This window comes from Nipponia nippon, unplaced genomic scaffold (genome assembly GCF_047370975.1).
Source record: "Nipponia nippon isolate SJK-2023a ecotype South Korea unplaced genomic scaffold, ASM4737097v1 scaffold_1, whole genome shotgun sequence".
Lineage (NCBI taxonomy): Eukaryota > Metazoa > Chordata > Aves > Pelecaniformes > Threskiornithidae > Nipponia > Nipponia nippon.
Window position 1 is genome coordinate 4,725,328 of NW_028262290.1, and position 21,146 is coordinate 4,746,473.

General features: G+C 40.7%; 1 protein-coding gene across 12 annotated transcripts in view; it reads left to right on the forward strand.

Moving 5' to 3' along the window:
• Positions 1–21,146, forward strand: part of PTK2 (protein tyrosine kinase 2) — a 226,786-nt gene that overhangs the window by 61,007 nt on the left and 144,633 nt on the right. For 2 of the 12 annotated variants that reach the window (XM_087742364.1, XM_087741453.1), the window contains exon 1: positions 2,142–2,417. The exons of 3 other annotated variants lie outside the window; for them this stretch is intronic. In XM_087742364.1, the coding sequence (XP_087598490.1) occupies positions 2,276–2,417 (142 nt within the window). In that variant the 5' untranslated portion in view covers positions 2,142–2,275. Of the gene's footprint in view, positions 1–2,141; positions 2,418–4,466; positions 4,483–5,425; positions 5,442–10,100; positions 10,168–21,146 lie in introns of those variants that run through there. 7 more of the 12 variants (XM_087741810.1, XM_087741722.1, XM_087741539.1 and 4 more) reach the window with 6 other exon arrangements.

Genomic DNA, 21,146 nt, shown 5'->3' on the forward strand with positions numbered 1-21,146 from the left:
TCCACACATTCTGTTTATTAAAATTCTCCTTGGTAATGCACTTACCGCTTGGTATTCAAAGGGCTTTGTTTTCATGAATAAAACTTAATTTAGGCTCTACCACTTTTACCTCTTGAATTTTTTTAGCTAGTTTTCTGCAATACACTTCATTTTTATGGAAGAAACACAGGCTTTTTCTATTTTTACACCCTGAAGCACAGACTAAACCAACTTAAGGAATACTAAAGAAGTATCTGCAGCTTTCCGCTTTGTAACGAAACAGGACTGACTTGCTCCAGGTCATCACGAAAGCCCGTGGCAGAGCTGGATGTGTAAAAGCAGCTTTCAAGCTGCAGCTTGAACCAGAAAGGCGCCTATCCTGTGTCCGTGCATCTTCTGTAGACACGCAAATGCAATAATTTATGTTCTAAATATTACTATAACGTGTTTTGCTTCATTATTGAAGGTAAATATAATGGACCTTGTTGCTGGAAGCATTTGGCTGGCTGTGTAGCGCTTAGGGGCTTTGCAAACTTCATGGGAGGAAGGCACCCAGGCACGACTTCGGTTCCCTTTGGCTTTCTTCAGCCCCAGAAAGAGCTTTGTGCCTGAGCAGTGATGCAGAACATCTGATGGGCCTGCTTGTGGCCTAATCTCCCTCTTTTTTTTTCTTTTTTTTTTTTTTCCCCACTGACTATTTTTTCCTCCTTTAAATACAGAAGAAAGGAATACTTTAAAAAAAAATATGCAGCAACAGTATTTATCAAGAGTTTTGACATTCACCACTGTACTTCTGCATAGCCACTGTATTGAGAATTGAAGACAGCAGTATTATAGTAAAGAATGGTAATTAAACATATGCTGTAGACGGGAGCGTGCTGCTACAAGTAGGCAGATAGGTTAAGTTGAAGGCTGCTGGCTTTAGATTAATTCCCTTTTGGTTATAGTCTTGGATAAGCTTTATGCCTTACTGCTGAGGGCTGGGAGTGAGAAGAGATTACCATGGAATATATAAAGAGCTTTAATGATCTGTGAGTCTTGTTCCTGTTGATTTTTAATATATATTTTAGCTGAATCAGTTGTTTATAATTTTTGTGAAACCTTTTGCTAGGAGTAAAAGGAATATTTTCTTTATTTCCGTACACATATGCTGCCTGAATGCGTGTTTATAAACATATGCTTTTGCAATGTTTATACTCACATTTTTAAAGGGGAAAAAAAAATGGTTGTAAGTAGTTTTGATGTTATGGGCTCCAAAGTTCAGCAGCAAATGCCATGCGTGTGTACGTTCGTGCTGACCTTTGCCTTTTGCCTAGCAGTATATAAGGAAGCCCTGGTTTTAGAGGAGGGCTAGACGTGGTACCGAGTAATTAGGGGCATGGGCTGTGATAGTTGCTCTTTACTTAAGGCAAAGGAAGGATACCAGGGGTTTTTTTCATCAATAATCTTGGAGTCGTGAAGTCAAGCAGGTGGTGATGGGTCTAACCCCGAGTCCTGCTGAAGTTCATGGGAGTTCTCCTTCGCCTTTAGGGTGTCGGGCTCCTTTTTTCAGTACAGCCGTGTGCAAGTATAGGTAGAAAAAAAAAAAAATATATATATATATAAAAAAGCGATGGCAGAATCTGAGCGCTGGGCGGGAAGGGGCGGTTTGCCGGAGCAGCCGGGCCCGGTGCGGGGCTCCGGTGCGGGGAGCGGGGGCGGCGCGGGGCGCCCGGGGCCGGGGGCGAGGCGGCAGCCACGGAAACCGGTCGGGGGAAGCACGTCCCCAGGCACGGCCCGGGTCAGCCTTGATTTGCAGCTCAGTCGCTTTCAGAAGCGGCTGTCAGTTTGGTAAACAGGAGGCTGCCGGGTGAATTGAACAGAAGGGGGAGATTAGCATATTAATGTGGCGCTTGCTAATCGCCTTCCCTCCTTCCTCCCCGCCTCCCTCCCTCCCGAACCGAGGCAGGAGTGCGGGCACCCACGCTCGCTCCGCCGCCTGCTTTCGCCCTCCTCGGCAGCTCGCCCCCGGCGAAGGATGGTCCGGGCTTTCGCTCACCGAGGCCCGAGAAGATGAAGCAGCGGCGCGGCCTCCCCCGCTCCCCGCCGCCGGAGCGCGCTGCCCCCGCCGCGCTGCGGGGCCGCGCTCCCGCCGCCCCCGCCGCCAGGTGAAGCCGGCCCGGCCCGGCGCGGCCGGGGAAGGCTGGCGGTTCTCCTCCTCGCTTGTGGATCCAGCACGTTCAAGCGGCTCCCGGCTCCCCCCCGCTTTCCCCCCCGCAGGACCGCATACTGCTGGAGCGCTGAATCGGGACATTGTATGCCGAAGCCCGGCTCGGATCTCTGTACGGTCGGGTGTATGTGGTTGCTGGAAGTGGCAGGCCAGCAGGCCCCGAAGCGAGCAGGTGCTATCTATATGGAGAAAAGCGGCTGTAGCCCATTCCCGATATGCTGGGCTAAAGGTACACATACTTTTTTTTTTTTCTCCCCCATTTTTTGTTGCCCCCCCCCCCGTTAATGTAGTGCTTTACCACCTGTCGGTTTTTTCCTATCAAAGAAAAAAGCAAAGCTAGAAAATAGAAAATAAAATATTTTTATTCTGGTCATGTGCTTGTAATGCAAAGTAGCCTGCAGGATCTTCTTTCACCTGACAGCTGTAATGCTTTTTTTTTTTTTTTTTTTGTTCCCCCCCATTGCTTTTCAGAATGATTTGAAATGAAACAGCGCTTAAGCTGTTTGGTTTTTACTTTCACTGATGTGAGGATCTGAGGGCTTTGTTTTTGATCTTTGTATGTTTGAAACCACTGAGAGTGTAATTCTGCTTTCCATTACCTTTTGGAAGTAGTAGTTTTTAAGTGGCTGATCATAGGTAGCGTTTACAGTGGAAGACTTAATATCTTTTTACTCGATGTCTTAGAAGTTGCCACCCCCTTCACCCCCCCAAAAGAGACAATAACTAGCCACAAAGCGTGCATTTATTACAATGAGAGGGTTTGACTTGAAATTGAGGTTTAACAAGAATTAGATGGAAATACACGAAACTCATTCACAGGACTGTCTTAACTTGCATCCCGAGACGTTTATAACGTTATGACTATCCCAAAGATATTTACCCTATTATCATCTAGAAGGTATTTGTATGTTGGTGGTGTGGGTGGGAGTGTGTATATGAAGATACAGTACAGGGATAAAGTTCCAAATTCTGTTAGTAACCAAAGAATCAGATCTTCCTTAGATGGAAAACAACTGTAAAAGGTTGAGCGTTGCTGATTGTAAGCATAACTTTCCTCGTGTTCGCTTTCATTTCAATGCACTTTCTTTTTTGGAAAAGAAGCTGGCAGCGAAGTATTGCGTCACCGTCATCTTGGATCGCAGACAGAGGCAGTTACTTCAGAAGTTCAGGGGAAACCTATCTGAACTAAGGAGGTGGTAGGCATAGCTGATGATGAGTTGTCTTGGAAAAAATAACAGCAAATTTATTTAGAATTTTTATTGTCTCATTATTTGGAGGAGACGTGAAGGAGCATTTAACACTGTCTTTGTCTTGCATGCTTTCTTCTGTACCTCGCTGAACTAGCATTTACCACACATTGACGCGTTATAGTAGTACCTATAGTAGAAATAACTTGAAGAAACCGCAGAACTTGACCACCACGTCCTGGGAATGTCTGATGCAGTTCAGAATCTGTCAGCTCACTGGGCAATAATAGTTAATAAAACAGTGAGTAACAGTAGCTGGAAACAACAAAGCTGTGCTGTGCTTTTGGTAAAACTTGTTTACCAGGAAAGGGTAATAGCGATGCCTAGTCCCCTGTGTCATAAATCGGATAACCAAAGTATTAGATGAAATTAAGATTCATCTCCTTGGACTATTCTGAGGGTCAGAATGAAGGTATTCCCCAGAGAGTGACTTCAAAAGCAAGGAAGAAGAAGAAGAAGTTGTTACCATCTGTTGTTAGGGCTGGTGAGTATTGGGGATATCCGTTTTCTCCCTCCTGCTCCAGCACCAGAGGATGGCTACAGCAGGGCGAGCTGCTGCTTGCAGAAGATGACTGCATTGGGCCACGATAAAAGGTATCGATTACCCCCCACCCTCTCCAGCAACTAAAATGAATGAAAAACGATCCCTCCCTCTTCCCCTGGTCGCCTGTGAAGTGTTCTCAGAACGTAACTTTGGGAAAGATTGCTTATCCAGCCTCCTCTGCCCCGAAATGGAGAGAGAACAGCCATGTAATCTCTTTTTATTCCTGTTGGGGGGAGAAGGGGGACACCAGGAGTTGCATAAGAGGACAAAGGCACCAGCATCTGGAGGCTGCCAATTGTGGTGATTTCTAGAAAAAGCTACATCTCAGCCTCCAAAAAATATAGGACGGATGAGAAAAAGCTTGTGCTATATTTGTCATTGAATGGTGGCCATTCCTTAGTTGATGAATACTCTGTATACTGTTCACCAGCTTAACCTTAGGGAAATGAAACGGATCTGGCCTACTTTGATAAGGGCTGTGAGATACCTACAATCAAAGAAAGGTAATATAATAATGAGAGAAAGGTAATATAATAATGAGAGAAATATTTAATTTGGATAGCTTTATTCTGGCCCTTTGGCTTTAAAGATTTTAGGTTACCTGCAGCAAAAATTTGTAAAATGTTTTTAAGTATTTTATAATGTCTTAAAATGTGACCTTGATGTATATGTTTTATTATCCATAACTTCTTTCTAAATGGTCCGTTCTCTATTTGAGTGCGACAGATTAAGCTTTCGGTGTGTTATGTGCGATCTCATAGCAAACGTTTGTTTGGAAGTACTTTGAAATATTTCGGTGCGTCTGTGTTCATATAGAGCGTGTTTCTGCTTTGGTTTTAGTGTTCCTAAATCTAAAATTTTCAGTCTCCTCAGTATGCCGTGTGCTGACCTAATTGCAGCCAATTCTCTGTGCTCTGTCTGTAGGACTGCATCAAAGAATAAGATAATACTTGCTTTTTTCATAAAGTATTCGTGTAATCCATATTGCCAGGTTTTGACTCCTCTTTATGCTAAAGTAAGATCTAAGTAATGTTACTGAATTCGATAATTTAGTCTGGATCTGCGTACTTCAGATCTGAGGGTATTTTGATTGGCAAACGAAGAGAAAGTGTGTATTTTGTGTACTGGCGTGTTCTCAGCAAGCAAACCTGTATTCCTTTACTTTAGTAGCCATAGGAGTAAGACATTTTTGGCTGCTTCTCCCTCCGCTTCCCTTATTTATTAAGTAATTTAAAACCTAAAATCTCTGGTCTTGTGGAATAAACAGCCTCAAGCTCCGTTACAGCTTCGGGGGACGCCGAAGTGGGTGTCTGGGTCCCTGAGAAGGCAGTGCTTGTTTTCCAGCTAAGTACTGAAAATTTCTGCCGGTATCATACAGGGATGTTTTCTTTCTGACTGTAACAGTAGACTAGAAAGTAGTCACGGATCATTAAAAACCTTTCGCTAACATCTCTAATCTTTGGTAAGATTATTAATGGTATAATGTCTTGTGTTTTGGTTTACTTTTGCTAGTGACCTTATTTCCTGAGTTTCATGTGGCGTGCCATTTTAAGCTTACAAAATAACTCGGGGAAAGAAATGTAAATGCAACAGTTAAGGATATAGAGCTGGAAATGACCCACCCCAAGAAGGAGGAAGTTTCTTGAATATCTTCATGTGAAGAGCTCTGTTTAATAATTTATGAACAATAAATTGATGTGATGTTGTTAAGTGTGTCGTGTGAGTAGTTAGTGAAGGGTGATCACAGTTCTTGAATTCAGCTGTTCAGACTAATGTGAAGCGGTCTATATATATCTTAAGATAATCAAGCCCAATTCAATCAAAAACCTTGTCTTGATTTAAAAAAAAAAAATTAAAAAAATTAAGCTAGCTATGTTGTGAAATGTATTTAATCAACTGGGAAGGACTTCTACCCTATTTACTGCAATCTGTTAACGTTGCAATCTTTTAAAGCGATAAGCAGTTCCAAGTTAAATGTGTGGTGTTTTGGGTTTTTTTCCTGAACCCTGCTGTTTGAGGAGAAAAATACTCAGGTGATAATTTTCAGTCCAACAGACCCTTAGATTTTTAGGTGACTGGTAATCACTAAGAGGGACACGGTGGTAGAAATGGAGTAAGGAAAGTTGCTGATGCCATGAAAGCAGGCAGGTAAATAGTCTCTAAAACAAGATTTCTTACTTTTTTGACACCGACGCTGTATATATAACACAGAAATATAATCGCTACTGTGTATTAGGAGAGAAAACAAGCCCCTCTGTTAGCATGAGCATTCTGCTGCATCTTTGTAGTGGCTTTCAGTTGAGGTGCCTGGAGGGGAGCACCCACTCTTGCACTTTTGGCGGATCTGTAGGTGTAGTTTGGGAATGCTGTGAAGTGCTTTTCCCTTGGTGTCTGAGGGCACAGCAACTGGGACCAGTCTAGTCTGTCATTCGACGGTCTGTTCTTGCCTTACTACGTTGGTTACTTCAGCTGAAGTGACGCATCAGCCATTCCCTTCCAAACCGGAGATTTGTGTAAACTTTTGTTAAACTTTATTAACTTAGTGGCTTCTTAAGCTGTGAGATTTGCAAACTGTTAAGGCATCTGTTATTTCAGTTCATACGTGCCTGCTTTTTTGTTGGAAATAGTTGTAGAAAAAAGAAAAATAGCGTTAATCTCATCAAACCACTGATTTTCAAAGGCAGTTTAAAAACAATTCCTGAAATGCCTGTGTATGTTTAAAAGTGGAAAACAGTCTGGAGAAGCAGGTTTCTTCCCTTCGGTGTTACAGTACAGCATGCGGTAGCGTTGGCTTTCTTCAGAATGTATAGGAAGTATGCAGCTAGGAGAGGACTGATGCATTTCCCTTAGGGTGATTTGTTTCTTATTCAAAGACTACTGGAATAGAAGATGGAGCTGAGATATTTTTACGCAAAAGGAAAGTGATTGTTTTAAGCGCTGGGGGAGCATTCGCTGTTCCCTGCGTAATGGAGATGCATGATCTTATCAATTGTAGCACCTAGTAATGAACCAGTGAACCAGTGTGGAGTTAAATTCTGAGCTGCCTGGGAAAAACTAAAACTTATGCAAGGAAAAACTAAATGTTTTAAATATCCTTTTGAAGATGCATTAGAAAAAGGCTGAAGAGCAAAGTCTGGAAGTCAGCATTTAAGAGAATGGTGCATTGATTGAAACGATGCATTTTTGCTGAAAAGTCAAACAGGAGTTTGTGGCCTGAACAGCTTTCTTATTCAGTTTATATTTGATTTTTTTTTTATTTGAATTTTTTTATCACAAGTCACATTGTGTGTGTGTGTGTGTGTATTTTTCTATATGGCACATAGAGAGAGAGAGAGATATACACGAACACGCACAGACTCGGCATCATTTTCCTTACACAGTTAGCCTGGCAACAGTTGCAGTATTTCGAAATGAGCATCCTTAGATACCGAAGATGATCTCTTACCTGTTTTCACGTTTTTAAGCAAACACAATTCGTTGGGCAACTGATCTTCATGCACAGCTTTTACTGGAGCGACTACTGTAATGAAATAAGCTCTTCTGACTGGTGATACGTTTGTAAGAAATATATCGGCTTGTCTCAATCCTTCCACTTGCTGAAGTGTTGCTTAAATGGAATAGCTGTAAATTCGTGTCTTGTAAAAAATTTCAGTGAGTCAGCAAAGAGTATGTAGTTTCCATTAATTATTAGTCTGAAAAAAACCCCCTCACTAGTATCCTTAAATTTGTGACCTGATACAGATTTGTTCACGGTAATCTATTAAAAACTGGAGACAAATTAATACACACATCACATTACAGTAGGCAAGCCTGTACAAGCCACAGAGTTCTATAAACTAGCACAGCAAACAAGACAGACATAAGGAAATGTCTTTGTAAATGTTATATTAAAACAAGCCTCAGTACAGCACATCACGAATGTATTTAATTATAGCAGTTATAAAAATATTGTAGCATTCATGAAGACTTCATCATCTTACAAGATAAATGAGATCACTGCAATATCTACTATTGAATCCATGTTGAGAATTAACGATGCCAGTTTTTTTTCTGACAGGTTGTAAAGGACAGGGATTGCTGAGGTTAGGGAGTTAACTGGTGGTTGACGTGAAGCTTTATTTACTGGCGTACAGGAAGAGTGTTGGATTTTCCTCTTCTGATACTGAATGCAGTTTAGCAAAGATGTTAGGAAAAGTATTTCTGGGTGGAATTCAATCCTGCTGAGTCATTTCATTGAAAATAATATGTAAACAAACTCCTTTTTTTTTTTTTTTATTTGATAACCAAGGTTTGTTTCTTTGCCAGAAGAGAGATTGCTTATTACTTTTCCCGAGCACCATCACTGCTTTCCAAAATAATGTTTCCCCTGCCAATGATTTGAGATCCATAAAACTAAGCACTAGGGGTTTGGTTTGTCTTTATTTAAATTGGACTCGCCCTGCGAATTAAGCATTGTCCTTTGCTTTATTGAGGAAATTTCTAAGGAAAAACAGCTTTTTCCATGGCCTAAGTCTCCTTATCTTGAGTAAGTACAGGAAGAAAATCAGTGTGTGACCTTCAGTTCTGCCATTACTTGGTACAGCTGCTCACAGCAACTGAAAACACGTCAGTGAAGAGCTGTAGAGGGTGTCATATCAACAGATGAAGAGCATAATAAACTGAAGTGTGGCATTTTGAGCCTGAAAGCTATAAACTTCGACTTTAGTTTGACGTGCCGTAGAACTAAAAGTCTCTTTTTGTCGGAGAAAATTGAATAGTCTTAACTTCTCTGCATCCAGTGGTTGGTCTTACGTTAGCCGAATGGGCCCTCGGGGATGTGGCAGTTTTCCTTTCAGAATTGGAAGAGGCACAGCGAAAATAACTTTAAACACGTCCAAAACAGTGCTGGAAAGCTTTCACTTCTCAAGCTTGTAGAAGATGCAGGTCATCTTCACTGTCGTGTTCCTTATAGTATGGGACACCCCGGGGTTGTCTGACTAACGATTAAAGAATGTCCTTTCATTGCATGCTTTTCTTCTAATTCCTCTAAGAATTTGGCTTAAGCTAACTCTACTTAAAATTGTCAGTAAAGCCAGACTTTCTTCATTTAAATGATACTACTTCTTGATGAAGCCAGACTGATTACTTTATTGCCAGTATTTGATCATGGATTCCCATACTGGTTGAGTTTTCTCCTTTAATAAGCGTAGAAAGGTTATTGTAACAAAGAACTTTTTCATCAAAAGTAGCTGCAGGGTGAGTAATGGTCTGCAGTCCTGTTAAATCTTTATTTCTAGGGAGGAGTATGGGACAGAACTGGATGTATTCCTGAAGTTTCTCAGCTGGCTTCTGAAGATAAGGGGCAATAAGATTTAAGCTCTTCTCATAGGCTTTCCGCTGTTACGTTTGCAACTCGGCAATGATCTGTTGCCCTTGCTGTTACGGGGAGATACTGGTAGGAATCGTATTCCTGAAATCCTAGTGTGTTCAACTCAAAGGGGGTTTTGTCTGGTCCGTGGCGTGATGGTTGGTCAAGATAAACTGAAGAACTGCAACAAAGATACTTTAGAGCAGAGCAACCTTTTCCGTGCGATCGTAACGGCTGATTCCCATACAACGACTTGCGTTGCCAGTCGACTTGAACAGCAGCTTTTTGTCCATTCAGGTGTTTGATTGCAATGGTCTTGAATCATACTGACAGAATTAAAAGGCTGGCTTAACGGGTCTCTGATTTATGGTTGTATGTAGCGGTACCTGTCAAAATGGAAGCATACGCGTGCAGTAGATATCCATCCCAAGCCTTTACCGGAAGGTAAAGGTACCGTTCAGATGGCAGGGAGTTGTGTATCTGTTCTTCACCCAATGGTGTTGGCAGCGCAGTGCTAATTACTTTGCTGCTTTTATCGTGCAAGTGGCAAGGGAATCGATGATTTGCACCCTAACCAGCTCAGCTGTTCTGAGCACGGATGGGCAGATAGCAGTGGTGCCTGTCAGTTCAATACGTTAATGTTTTATCAACTAACGGGAGGCTTTAGCAGAAGGTAGGCTTTTCTGTGTGTGTTTCTAAATCTGTGCTTTCTAATATTAGTGTTTTTTTTACTCTAGTTATAATGGGAGGACTTAATGCCTGGAGTTTTCTTACACGGAGGTAGGAGACTTGTCATTGCACTGTTCCTGTTCTGCCCTTGAAATGAAGGATTTGCACCCTTGTACGTTTGCTGCTAAGTTCCTTCGGCCACATTGCTTTTACTTTTATATTTTTTATGTACATACACACTATTTTATAGAGTATATATTATATGTAATATTATATATATATAATGCATATAAACTAAATAAATGGATACAGGGCATAATCAGTGGTTGGACAGGAAAATGTCCATTGCTTGTTCTGTCTTCCAAAATCATTTCGGGAGTTGTATAGGCTCTCGTTTGATCTGATATTGAACAAACAACTTGCTGGTTTTGGATGCACTGATCTAGTTTTACTGAAACCGGCTGTGTGGCCTGCATTGGCCAGTAGTGTTGGGCATGACGCTTAAAGTACCAAGTTTGCACATCTAAACATAATTTTAAATACCTTCTGTCGATCTGGAGGTGCAGTAAGAATTCGTTTGGAGTATTGCTCTCATCTGTCACATCTCTTCAGAACTCTGGATGTGGTATGTTTGTACAGTTTAAGTACACTACACCTCAGTGATGGAAAATCAAAGTATTACAGTTGGAACGGCAGCACTTGCTGTGGCTACCTAATAATTTCTGCGATAAACCCTCCTTCAGGTCATTTTCTGAACTCAGAATTTTCAAGGTTCTTGTTGTCCGTGCTGAAATTAAACTCTGGAATCTCTCAGCTCCAAAATTGCTCATTTTCTAAAGTTGGAAGGGGAAGTAGTTAATGCTGTTTCTGTGTCCCATCTGTTCTGCAAGGGAGCAGTGGCTGTTAGGGATGTGAGTGGGGGTGAGCGAGTAATAACAGTAAGAATAATCTGAATTCAGAAACAAGCACACCGTGATTACGTTTCTGTCCATCACCTCATCCGCTAGTTAAAGCACTTTACACAAATAGGCCGTATTTGTTATTCCCATTTCATACTGTAGGAAAAGCAGGGCAAGTTACTCGGTTTGGCCAGAGGTGTGACTAAACCGCACGGCACCTTGCGTCTTGTGGGAAGCAGTGGGCTGGACTGCGTATCGATCAGCGGTGCTGCTGTTCCTTCCTTGAGCAGGGTTATATTGGGCCCTTTCTAGCAAAATGTTCTCGTAGAAAATAGTTTTAGTTGCTAAACATTGACTGGAAGGTAGCAATAGATTTGAGAAAGTTGATATTGTAGCGCGGAGCAATGATGAAAATAGCTGTAAGCTTCTGCTCGGTACTTCTTGTAGGGCATTAGTTCAACAATTTAAAGAAAAGCATAGCAGGTTCCTTAAGAGTGAGGAAAGAGAAAAAAGTATGGTTAAGTGCTTCTGTAATGCAGTGTCACGAGACACCAGCATCATTTAGATGATGGATGTCATAGACTGGCCTAAGCCGGCGAAGATCACAGCCTGCACCCCATCAAGTCGTGCTTAACCTGATGCGCGATATTCTATGTAGAGAAAATAACTGAAGTAGAGAATTGCTTTTCTGAAACATTCGTGGTTTAGCAATTAAAGACAAAGCAAAAATAATTACATGTTGGTTACCAGCCCAGTGTGAGGTTGTTTAAAATCTGATGGCTGCTTATTGAGCTGATAGAAGTGAATTTGAGGACTTGTTGCACAGAAAGTTTGCAGTAATTCAGATATGTGATTTGTTTTTTTGAAACTTTATCCAGCATAGAAAAGCAATGGCAGATACTAATTTCTGTTTAATCTAGCTTTATCTCTCTTTATCTATTTTTTTTTGTGTTAAAATAACAGTTCGGCCAAAACAAAATAAACCAAGATGGGCTTAAGAGTCTCAGGATCAAGTAAAATTCATTAAAAAGGGGGAAGAACCCTCATATCAGAAGCTACATATTTGAAACTGGTTATAAGGTGGGATCATATGTATTTATGACTACAGAAGATGCTTACCATTCAGGGGTTCCTGAAATATTAACTTAAGGATGTTTACATTCAGTATCTCAAGTTTCTGTACGGATTTGCATAGCCGTGATGGCTTGTGCATCTTCAGGAGAATGAGAAATTAAGCCAGCTTTGAAACTTGCACTCACATCTCCTCTATCTTTCTGCGGTATGATATTAGGCAATTCAGAGAAGTTTAGTATGAACACGCTGTATTTGGAGATGTAAAAACAAGAGGGCAGACTGAAGGTAGAACACCAAACCTCAACTTAAAATGGTTTTACTTGTCTGTTAAGTGTGCTTGCCCGGGGCGTGTGTTCATGGATCTACACAAGCTGCTGATACGCTGTAATGATTTATTTTAATGCCTCTTTTTTTTTTTTTTTTTTTTTAAAGAATCAGTGACTGATGCCTTAAGCCAGTCAGTAATTTCCTGCTGAGTGATAGGAACATAAACAAAAAGTTGAGTAACCTTCAGTTCTTTTGAATAACACTGCCTTGGGGGGAGTGGGAGCTGTTGCCTCTTGCTAGTGTGGATGGTACCTGGACAGAGGAGGTGACAAATACCATGAATTTTAGTTTTGGTTCCGTCTCTGTGGTATATGTGATGCTTCGGCCCTGGAATAATCATATGAAGCAGGAGTTCATCTATAACTTTTTGTAACTTATTACCGTAAAATTCTTGGAGGGAATATTTTTCCTTCTTTTTATTAGACTTTCCTCACTCTTTATATCCAGTCTGCGCTCAGATTATTAATATTGCTCCAGTTCTGTTGGAAATAGAAATAAAAATACTGTCTTGTTCCTTTCCTCCAATGGGAAAAATATTTCTCGGAGCAGGCAGTAGATAGGATGTAGGCTATTACCCTTCTGTTCTTGCAAGGACAGTCAACCTACTGTAATGCAATAAAGTCGCTCATAAAATGTGTCCTTTGTGACCAACTGTGCAGTTTGTTACAGGTTTGTAGGGCCAGATCCTTTCAGGTGTTGAACGCTTCCTCCTTCCTTACCTGCGTGCACGTCCGTATTCCCCTGCTTGTCAACCCGAACAGAAACACACTTGCATGTTCAAATCTGCCGTTCTCCTGGGAATCCGTAGGTACGGTCATTGCTTTGCAAAGTTAAGGCCATCCTGAAGAAGGGTGGATCCTGAACGCTTCAGGTTGTTGATTTGTTAATTATGGCATATGTTTTCTTTGACATTGGTGGTACAGTGTAATTTGGCACTGAATTTTTAGACGGACTATTATTTCTGGCTTTAATTCCTACTTCTTTGTGTTCTTTCCCTTTTCCTCTCACTCCTTTCAGGCCACAGAGATGCTGTTTTATCGCTGTGAACTGTTTTGTTTAGCATGTAAGAGTGGATTATATAAATGTTATAATAACTTGATTTATAAGTTCAGAGCTTTCTGTTGAGACAACATGTTCTTAGGAATATTCCCAAAGTAATTTGTTATCTCTCTCTTTAATCTTAATTTTGTTGAAGGAATTTAAGCCTCTCCTGCATGATGTCCTGAAAGAATTGACAAACCCTATCCAAAAGAATTTTCTTGTAAATACCTTATATTGGTATATACATTTTGTTAAATGCCTAATAAAACATCAAGGTAAATCTCTAAGTTTAAGATGGAATACACGCTGTGCAGCAACGTATTTTCTTTTCTAAATTTAAGTCTGAAAGAACAAATCCAGTTCTAAAATCATGTCTTACATCTGGAAAATGAGGAATAAAGTATTTGGTCTTTTTTTTTTTTTTTTTTTTTTCCTGGGCATTTATCTGATTTATAAAAGCAACAGCTCTAATTTCAGATTTTTTTTTTTTTATATCAAGTATCTTGCAGGTGACAGAAAATTAAGCAATCGAAGGCAGACACAGCAGTGAAATACTTTAAAAAAAAATTTAAGTCCTCTCCTTTTAAATACTGTTAAAATGACTGAATTGCTATGTGCAAGGGAAAATGGATAAGACATGTTTTTAACAAATAACCTAGTACATCATAAATGTGAAATAAATAGCAACTGAAACAAGTTTTTGTTTAGTTTTGGTATCAGTTGTTGTCTCTGAAATCTCTGAGCTGCAAGTTTCTTTTGATTAATTAAAAAAAAATGCAGAATCTTCAGTTGTCTGGTTTAAAAAATACAAGTCTTGGGTTTGGGGTGAGGAAAGTCTTCCATAGCTTGAGTTGGCTGTAGAAACCTCAATGAAGAAATCTTGAAAGAAACGCAGCTTTCAGACCTTTAGCAAGAGCTTGGTAGGGGGATAGATAAAATAAGGGAGTAAATGGGGGGAGGCCATGCTGCCGCTTCTGCACCGAAGGGTGTTTTCTCACACCAACACCCTTTTCGTGTGTATCTCGCCTGTGCTGTGAAGTACAGCAGTGAAACAGTCTGCGCAGCTGAAGCTCTTGCCGCGAAAAATACATTTTTCACAAGAAGAGTTTGAACAGCGATGTTTTCAGTCTCTTAACTGAGATCTTGAAGGAGGAATTAGCATTGCACGTTAATGAATCAGAATTTACTCTTGATTCCCAAAACTTGTGCAGCCTCGCAGAAAGTGAAGGATGGTGCCTTGGGGTGTTTGTTTTGGGGGTTGGTCTTGTCTTTACTTGAAGCGGTAGAGTAAACCACGGTGTCTCATCAAATAAGCTGCTCTGTACTCCCGGTTATATTAGCAAAATATTCTTCTGTTCACTCTTTAAAGTGGGCAAACTCACTTCCTTCTGGAGTGTGAAAATAATCTGCAGCTTATTTCTTTGGAGCAAATTTTATTAACTCTTAATGTCTCAAAGTTTACGTTTGCGTAGAAGGACCGTTGGCACCGCGTCTACCGAAGCCCAGCAGCAGAGCAGTGTGTACGCGGCGGCCCACAAGGACGGTTCCTCGTTGTCCAGGTGGAACAAAAATGTTCTCGAAGCCTGACAAGCTCCGCTTTTGGCTCTTTGCTTCTCTCTTTTTGGTGTTCATCGTTCCTCTGAGTTGTGTTGTCTTTGACAGAAGAAGGTAGCTGCATTTTAAGTGAGCTTCTCCTCTTTGAATGCCTGTCATCTATGAAACTTGCTTCACTTGCTCACTGAAATATTCTGCAGCTAATTAAAATGTAATGGAATCATGTTTCAGACAAACGCTGAGCATCTTTAAAAACCATACTTTGACGTTCACAAAATATTGGGAAATAATTAGAGGTTAGGTGTGCTTATGCTGCCGTTGACTGTGCCAGGCATATTTCAAATTAACCTTTTTCCTCTACACTTCATTGTAGTTGCTTGTTCTATCATGTGTTCAAATGGTCTCTGGCCAAAAAGTTAGTTTTAAGAGGTAATGTGTTGCTTCTGCCACCTCTTCAAATTCTAATCCCTGGCTGAAGATCTGCAGATGGTGTCATGATAGTTAACTGGCAGGTGCTTTGTTGATTTTGGTGCAAATTACAGGTGCTCATCACTGTCTGCCTTGTGTCAGATGCAAACAAGCCTTACTTGTGTATCCTGTTCCCCAGGAATTCCATCAACTTCTGCCCCTGTCCAAATTATTGGAATTAAGATTTTCATATGGAAGAATGTGTTAAATGATAAAACCTGCTCTAGTACCAGTACTGTCTAATCTGTTAGTAAACACTCTGCTCCTAAAAAAAGGAAAATTGTAATTGAGTAAACTAGGTAATTAGACGATTTTTCCTTTCAGATTGGGTGCCTTCAAGGCCTTCAGCTCACGCACTGTCTCATCTCAACCCGAAGTCAGGAGATGCCTCGATTTTTAATAGTAGAAGTTTCTAGAGATGTGAAGTTCTGATGCACTTTTGCAAATGTGTTCGCTATTTCACAAATAACTTTCCACACCTTGTTATTCTTCGCTCGCGTGCGTTTTATAATACCATCAAAGTGTGTGTTGCAAAACATAGCATCAGATTGATTTTTTAAAATTTTTTTAGAAGATAGTTGTATATCAGAAGAACACTGGATGCTAGAGCAGCTGTAATTGTCCAGTTTACAAACACTTCAAACCGAGAAATCACTACAAGATAAATTCCTTGGTTTGCTCCACTGTCAGGAAAGACAAGAATAATCTTAAATTAATGATAAGCAATTAATGTATGCCTGAGGCCTTACATTTAGTCTATTATGTACAATCTTTTTACATCTGTTATAGAAACAAAACTTTTAAGTGCACCAAAGCCATTGCTTAAAAACTTTATTTTTCGTGATTAAGCTGTAACAAATCTGCAGTTTCTGTTCTTTTTTTATTTAGTATGCAGGGTGAGGAGTCGAGATGACAGGTCTGTCGGTGACCTAAAGAATCGCTCATCTTGATTATTAAGGAGATGTACATAGGAGCTTTGTAGATCAGCAGATCCTCCGTGGTGAGGTGCTGGAAGGTGAGCCTCATTTCAACTAGGAAGCTGGACTCTGTTTTGAACCTGCTGCTGAGCCCCATAAAAGTTCGGTCCCTCGGCCTTAAGGGCATTACTCCTTTTTCTCAGCAGCTCCTCCCTGTTCTGTCTTCATGTTTGTTCCTTCTTCTGTCCGCTCTGACACTTTCTGGATATTTTTCTGTGCCGTTTCAATATGTTACTGCTAAAGATTCTTGGTCTCTTTTTCAAATCTGCCCATTTAGTTTGTCGAATTTATCTGGGTACCAGCTAATAATTGATAAATGGCTTTAAAGGAAGAGGAAAACAAGGTTGAAATTGAAAATGGCATTTCAATTTTTAATATTGGTATTTTAACCAAATTATTTTTGCCTTCTTTAATGATTGCAATGGAAGAGTTCCTCTTCTCCTTCCAGTGCTCTGCCCCTCCCTCCTCCTCCTCTTCTCCCCCCCACCTCCCCCTTGCCCAGGTGTTGAAAATCAGTAAATGCTATTTAATATTTTAGCGTCGGAGGCTCAGAGCTGTCAGATTTGGACTGCAAATGATTCGTGCAGCTGTACTGAAAAAAGCGATTTCACCAAAACAAAAGTCACTCATTTCTCCAACCCTTTTGTGAGTGCAGAGGAAGATGATTTCTGTCTCCCATTGGTGTATTTATCCCCCCTGTCCCCCCCAAGATGTAGTCCAAGAGCAGTGAGCAGACGTACCAGCTTGCAGATGCCAAAAATGGAAGCCTCCTCTTCCCTACTACTGGCCATGTGCTTTTGCTGTTTACTTTGTGCTGGCTCCAGAGCTCTTTAGAGCTTTTCTGAGCCACTTCACCTCATTTAAATGGACCTCCACCCAAACAAACCAAAACCAAACCCCCACCAAAACCAGAAAAAAGAAGCCTGGACTGATTTCTTCTGGCTAAATAAGTAGAAGCAGCTCAAAAACTGTTTAAGAAGCAGCAGGAGGCCGCAGAAGGGAAGCACGGGCTGCAGAGTCAGGAGGAGTGGATGAGGAAACACTTGGCAGGGAGGAAAGGGGTAGCAAGCTCCGCAGCTTTGGCAGCGCCAAGGACAAATTGGTTATATTAAGTTGGTTCAGCAGCCTGTGGTGACAACTTACTTGCCTTTGAAAAATTGACTCAAACCTCTGTACAAATATATTCTTCAGAAATAATCCTATATCATTTCTGTAGCTTCTTACAGAGGCAGATCTGAGAAACCAGACTTAAATTTCTTTAATGATATTTGAACATTAAACTTGGACATTGGACATGAGAACTTGAACTGTGTGCAAGAAAATATTTAACACTTTTAAAAAACCTCTGAAAATATTGCATGAGCGATGGACCATCTTTAATGTTTTATTTTAAACATACTTATATGAACCCTTATAAGGATCGGAATATACAGTATAGACTTTTCTGATGCACTCATAGATGTGCTTTTTTCTAGGATTGTTTAATTTTCTGATTTGTCCTATGCAGGAAAACCATCAAAATGTTGTTTGACTTCTAGTTTCCTGACTTGATGTCAGTCTTTTCCAAGCCTGGAAATCATCATCTTGCACTGGCAACTATTGACTTGATAAATGTAGTCTGTAAAACATAAAGCATGAGAAAGCTTGCAAAGGCAGTATATCTGTATTTTCATCTGAACTTTCTGGAAGTACTAAGGGCCCTATTTCAGCTTCAGCAGTAGAAGCAAAAGGTTGAGCTTTTATGAATGTTCTTAATGCAAAAAAAAAAAAATCTATCACGTCAGTGGTCCACTCTCTTTGACGGCATCTCCTATTTGTGACTCTTTCAGGAGACCGCACGAGTGTGGCTGTTGTCTGCAGTCCATCCTTGTTTCTTCAACATCCACGGCATGAGAGTCTTTTAATATCCATTCACGCACCCGTGGTCCATACCTTTCTGAATTTGCTGCTGCCATCTGCTTCCACAGTCTCCTGTCCCCTACCTCCTGTTCAGAAAAGATCTTTTGCCTGAAACTAAGAGGGGATTATTTTAGGGTTCAGTTTTTTTATCACTGTGGGTTTTGTAAGTATTGATCAAGTTCTCCTCTGGAGTCCCAGCTTTTTTAGGTTCCCCTCCCATGGCTGCTGCTCTGCCCCTTAACTATTTCAGTTCCACTTCTCTGGGCTTTCTGGACAGTACTCAAGATGTGGTGGAAATTCCATTGACTTATCCACTCTGCTGCACCTTGGGGTTAAAATAAAATAAACTTAATCCATAGTTCTCTGCTGGCAAGGAATTGTATGATGCTGAAGATAACAGACACCCACCCCCTTGCCTTTAGCGAGCACTGACAGAACCTCTTCCAAGTTACAAAGATCCCAAAGACCCAATTTCAGGCTAAAATTAGTAATGCAATGAAATACTGCATCCTTGGGCTGGAATACTTAATAATATTTTATCCCTTTATGTCATTTTTCCTAAAGCTAGTTACTGTACCAGTTTGCATAGGGGTTTGAGTCACAGTAGGTGCCTCCAACCTGTGAAATACTGCTGCATGGAAAAAAATGAATTGTTGGCAGTGTGGAGGGTGTATTGTCACAATATTCTGGTTTTGTGGGGAGATGTATGTATTTTCATACATGTTAAAGCACACATCATCCTGTTGAAAGAGATTGTTTTGCTTTTTTCTCTCTAGCTACTACAAAGTACTTATTTTAAAATAATAAGTTTAAACATATTAAGAGCACAGATTGCAAATATAAAAAAACCTCTTCCTGAAGCTCATGTGCAAAGGTGTTTTAATTACTGGATTCTCTTATAAGAGATTGTATTTTCAGGCCAAGTACAACTCAGCATTTAAAAAACTGCACGTATTTAAGTAGCCCCCCCAAATTAATATTTCTGTATGTTCTAATAGGGACTGAAGGAAGATTGGATTGATAGCTCTGTGTGTGTTGCTGGCTTATGGAGGTGTTGTGTTTGTGTAACACCAACTTAATTTATTAGCACCTGCTGTTTCTGCAAATGGCCAGATTGGCGTACACAAATTGCATATTTCATCACTGTGATGTGGTGGGGAATTGATTTATTGTTTCCAGGGAAATCATTGAATAGAATAAAAATGCACTATAAAGTAACAGTTTCATCTTTGAGTCTTCTTAATGATCAAGTATATTAGAAGAAGATGCCATAAATTCTTGTGGAGGCAGTGAAACTTGCTTACTTGATTTCTTCAGGTTTTCCCTAGTTTTTTGACCATGAAGATGTTATACCAGTCATCCCACATGTCCTTTGATACCCTCGCATGATGAGGGTGTCAAAGGACCACCATAGGCTGGTGGTTTTGGACCTGAGTGCCGATAGATCTGTCCTTAGGTTTGTGCTCATTAGCTAGCTGATGGGCTGTCAAAGAATGCGTGAAGGCTGAATTTTGCTACTTTTTTTAAAAAAAAAAAAAAGCAACAAATGTGCAGCAATTTAATTACCTGATATTTCTGACCCTATTCCAAGTTGTTTGAAAACAGATAACTGTAGCTAAAATATCTAGATTTGTTCAGGGGGGATGACATGGGCAAGATGAAACAATGCAAACTACTTCAATGGAAGAGGCTGAAGCTTGTGGCAAAGACTGTGTTGTATTTATTGCCCGTGCATTGAAATGCACGGTATAGTTTTGACCCAGGACGCCTCGTATCACGGGAGCACGGAGGGGAGAGGAAAACAGTGCCACACGTACCATGATCAAGTGTTCTTGAGATGTTCCTGCATGATTTCTTCCACAACTTGAAGTGACAAAAATGATGGAGCTTAATTGTAACAAAACTTGTCTTGCTGTAGGGGATTGAACTCTTCTGGGTTCCAATTAATTTTTCTACCACAGACCAGTGTCTTTTAAAGTATTAAGTTTCTCTTTCAGAGAACTTTTTTGAAGGAAGCCCTAAAGTAAACGTAGTTCAGCTGGTTAATACCTAGTTTAAGAGTGGCTTTTTTTCCTTGTTTAAAAGCTTAAGGAACTAGGGACTCAGCTGGAAATGGAGTGGTCTGATTGCAGCTGTTAGGGTTCAACTCAGAAGTCTTAACCTTTTTTGATGGCTTGTGTCTCAGGCGAAGCTAAATCTTTGGCTGATCTGACATACATACTGGAGATGGTTATAAGAAAAAAAAAAAAAAAAACACAAAACCCCAAACCAGTTTTTGTAAAATCAGTTGTTCGGTAAGCAGTTGCGTGTCTTCTGTCCCCACTTACTGAATGTTGAGGAGACACCCGTTTTGAACCCAATTTATATCCTTATCAAGTTACCTAAGTGACAGCTTTACCTTAAGATTGTGAATTCCTTACTTCTCAGTTCAATGCAAATGTTGAACCTCTAATATATTAAACATGCTTCTTTTCTCTAATGAATCTAAACTGAAGGAAAGTTCAGTAGCCCCCTATTAGTAGATGGGAGGTAAAAGACTGAAAAATGCCTCTGGTTAGGGCCAAGGGCGTTGTCTTGGATGACACCTATCTTCAGAGCTTTTCAGTGTTGATGGTTCTATTCAAAGACTTAATGGAGCATTCACTGGAAAAACCCCCAAGAGTCATAGCACAAACTTCATCGGCATGAAAAAGAACAAAGACAGTGAGTGTCTCTCCCAGTAGATGTGCAGTGGACAGGACAGAAGGCCCCAGCTTTGTGGGGAGAGTGTGGGGACAGGGGCTGTGTCCAAGGGAGAATTCCAGCTGCAGTGAGACAGTGAGTGAAAGGACAGAGGTCCTGGGGTGCGATTCAGCCCTACATGGCATGTCAAGAGGACCCACCTAGAGTGGAGGCACTGGTAGAACGTCCAT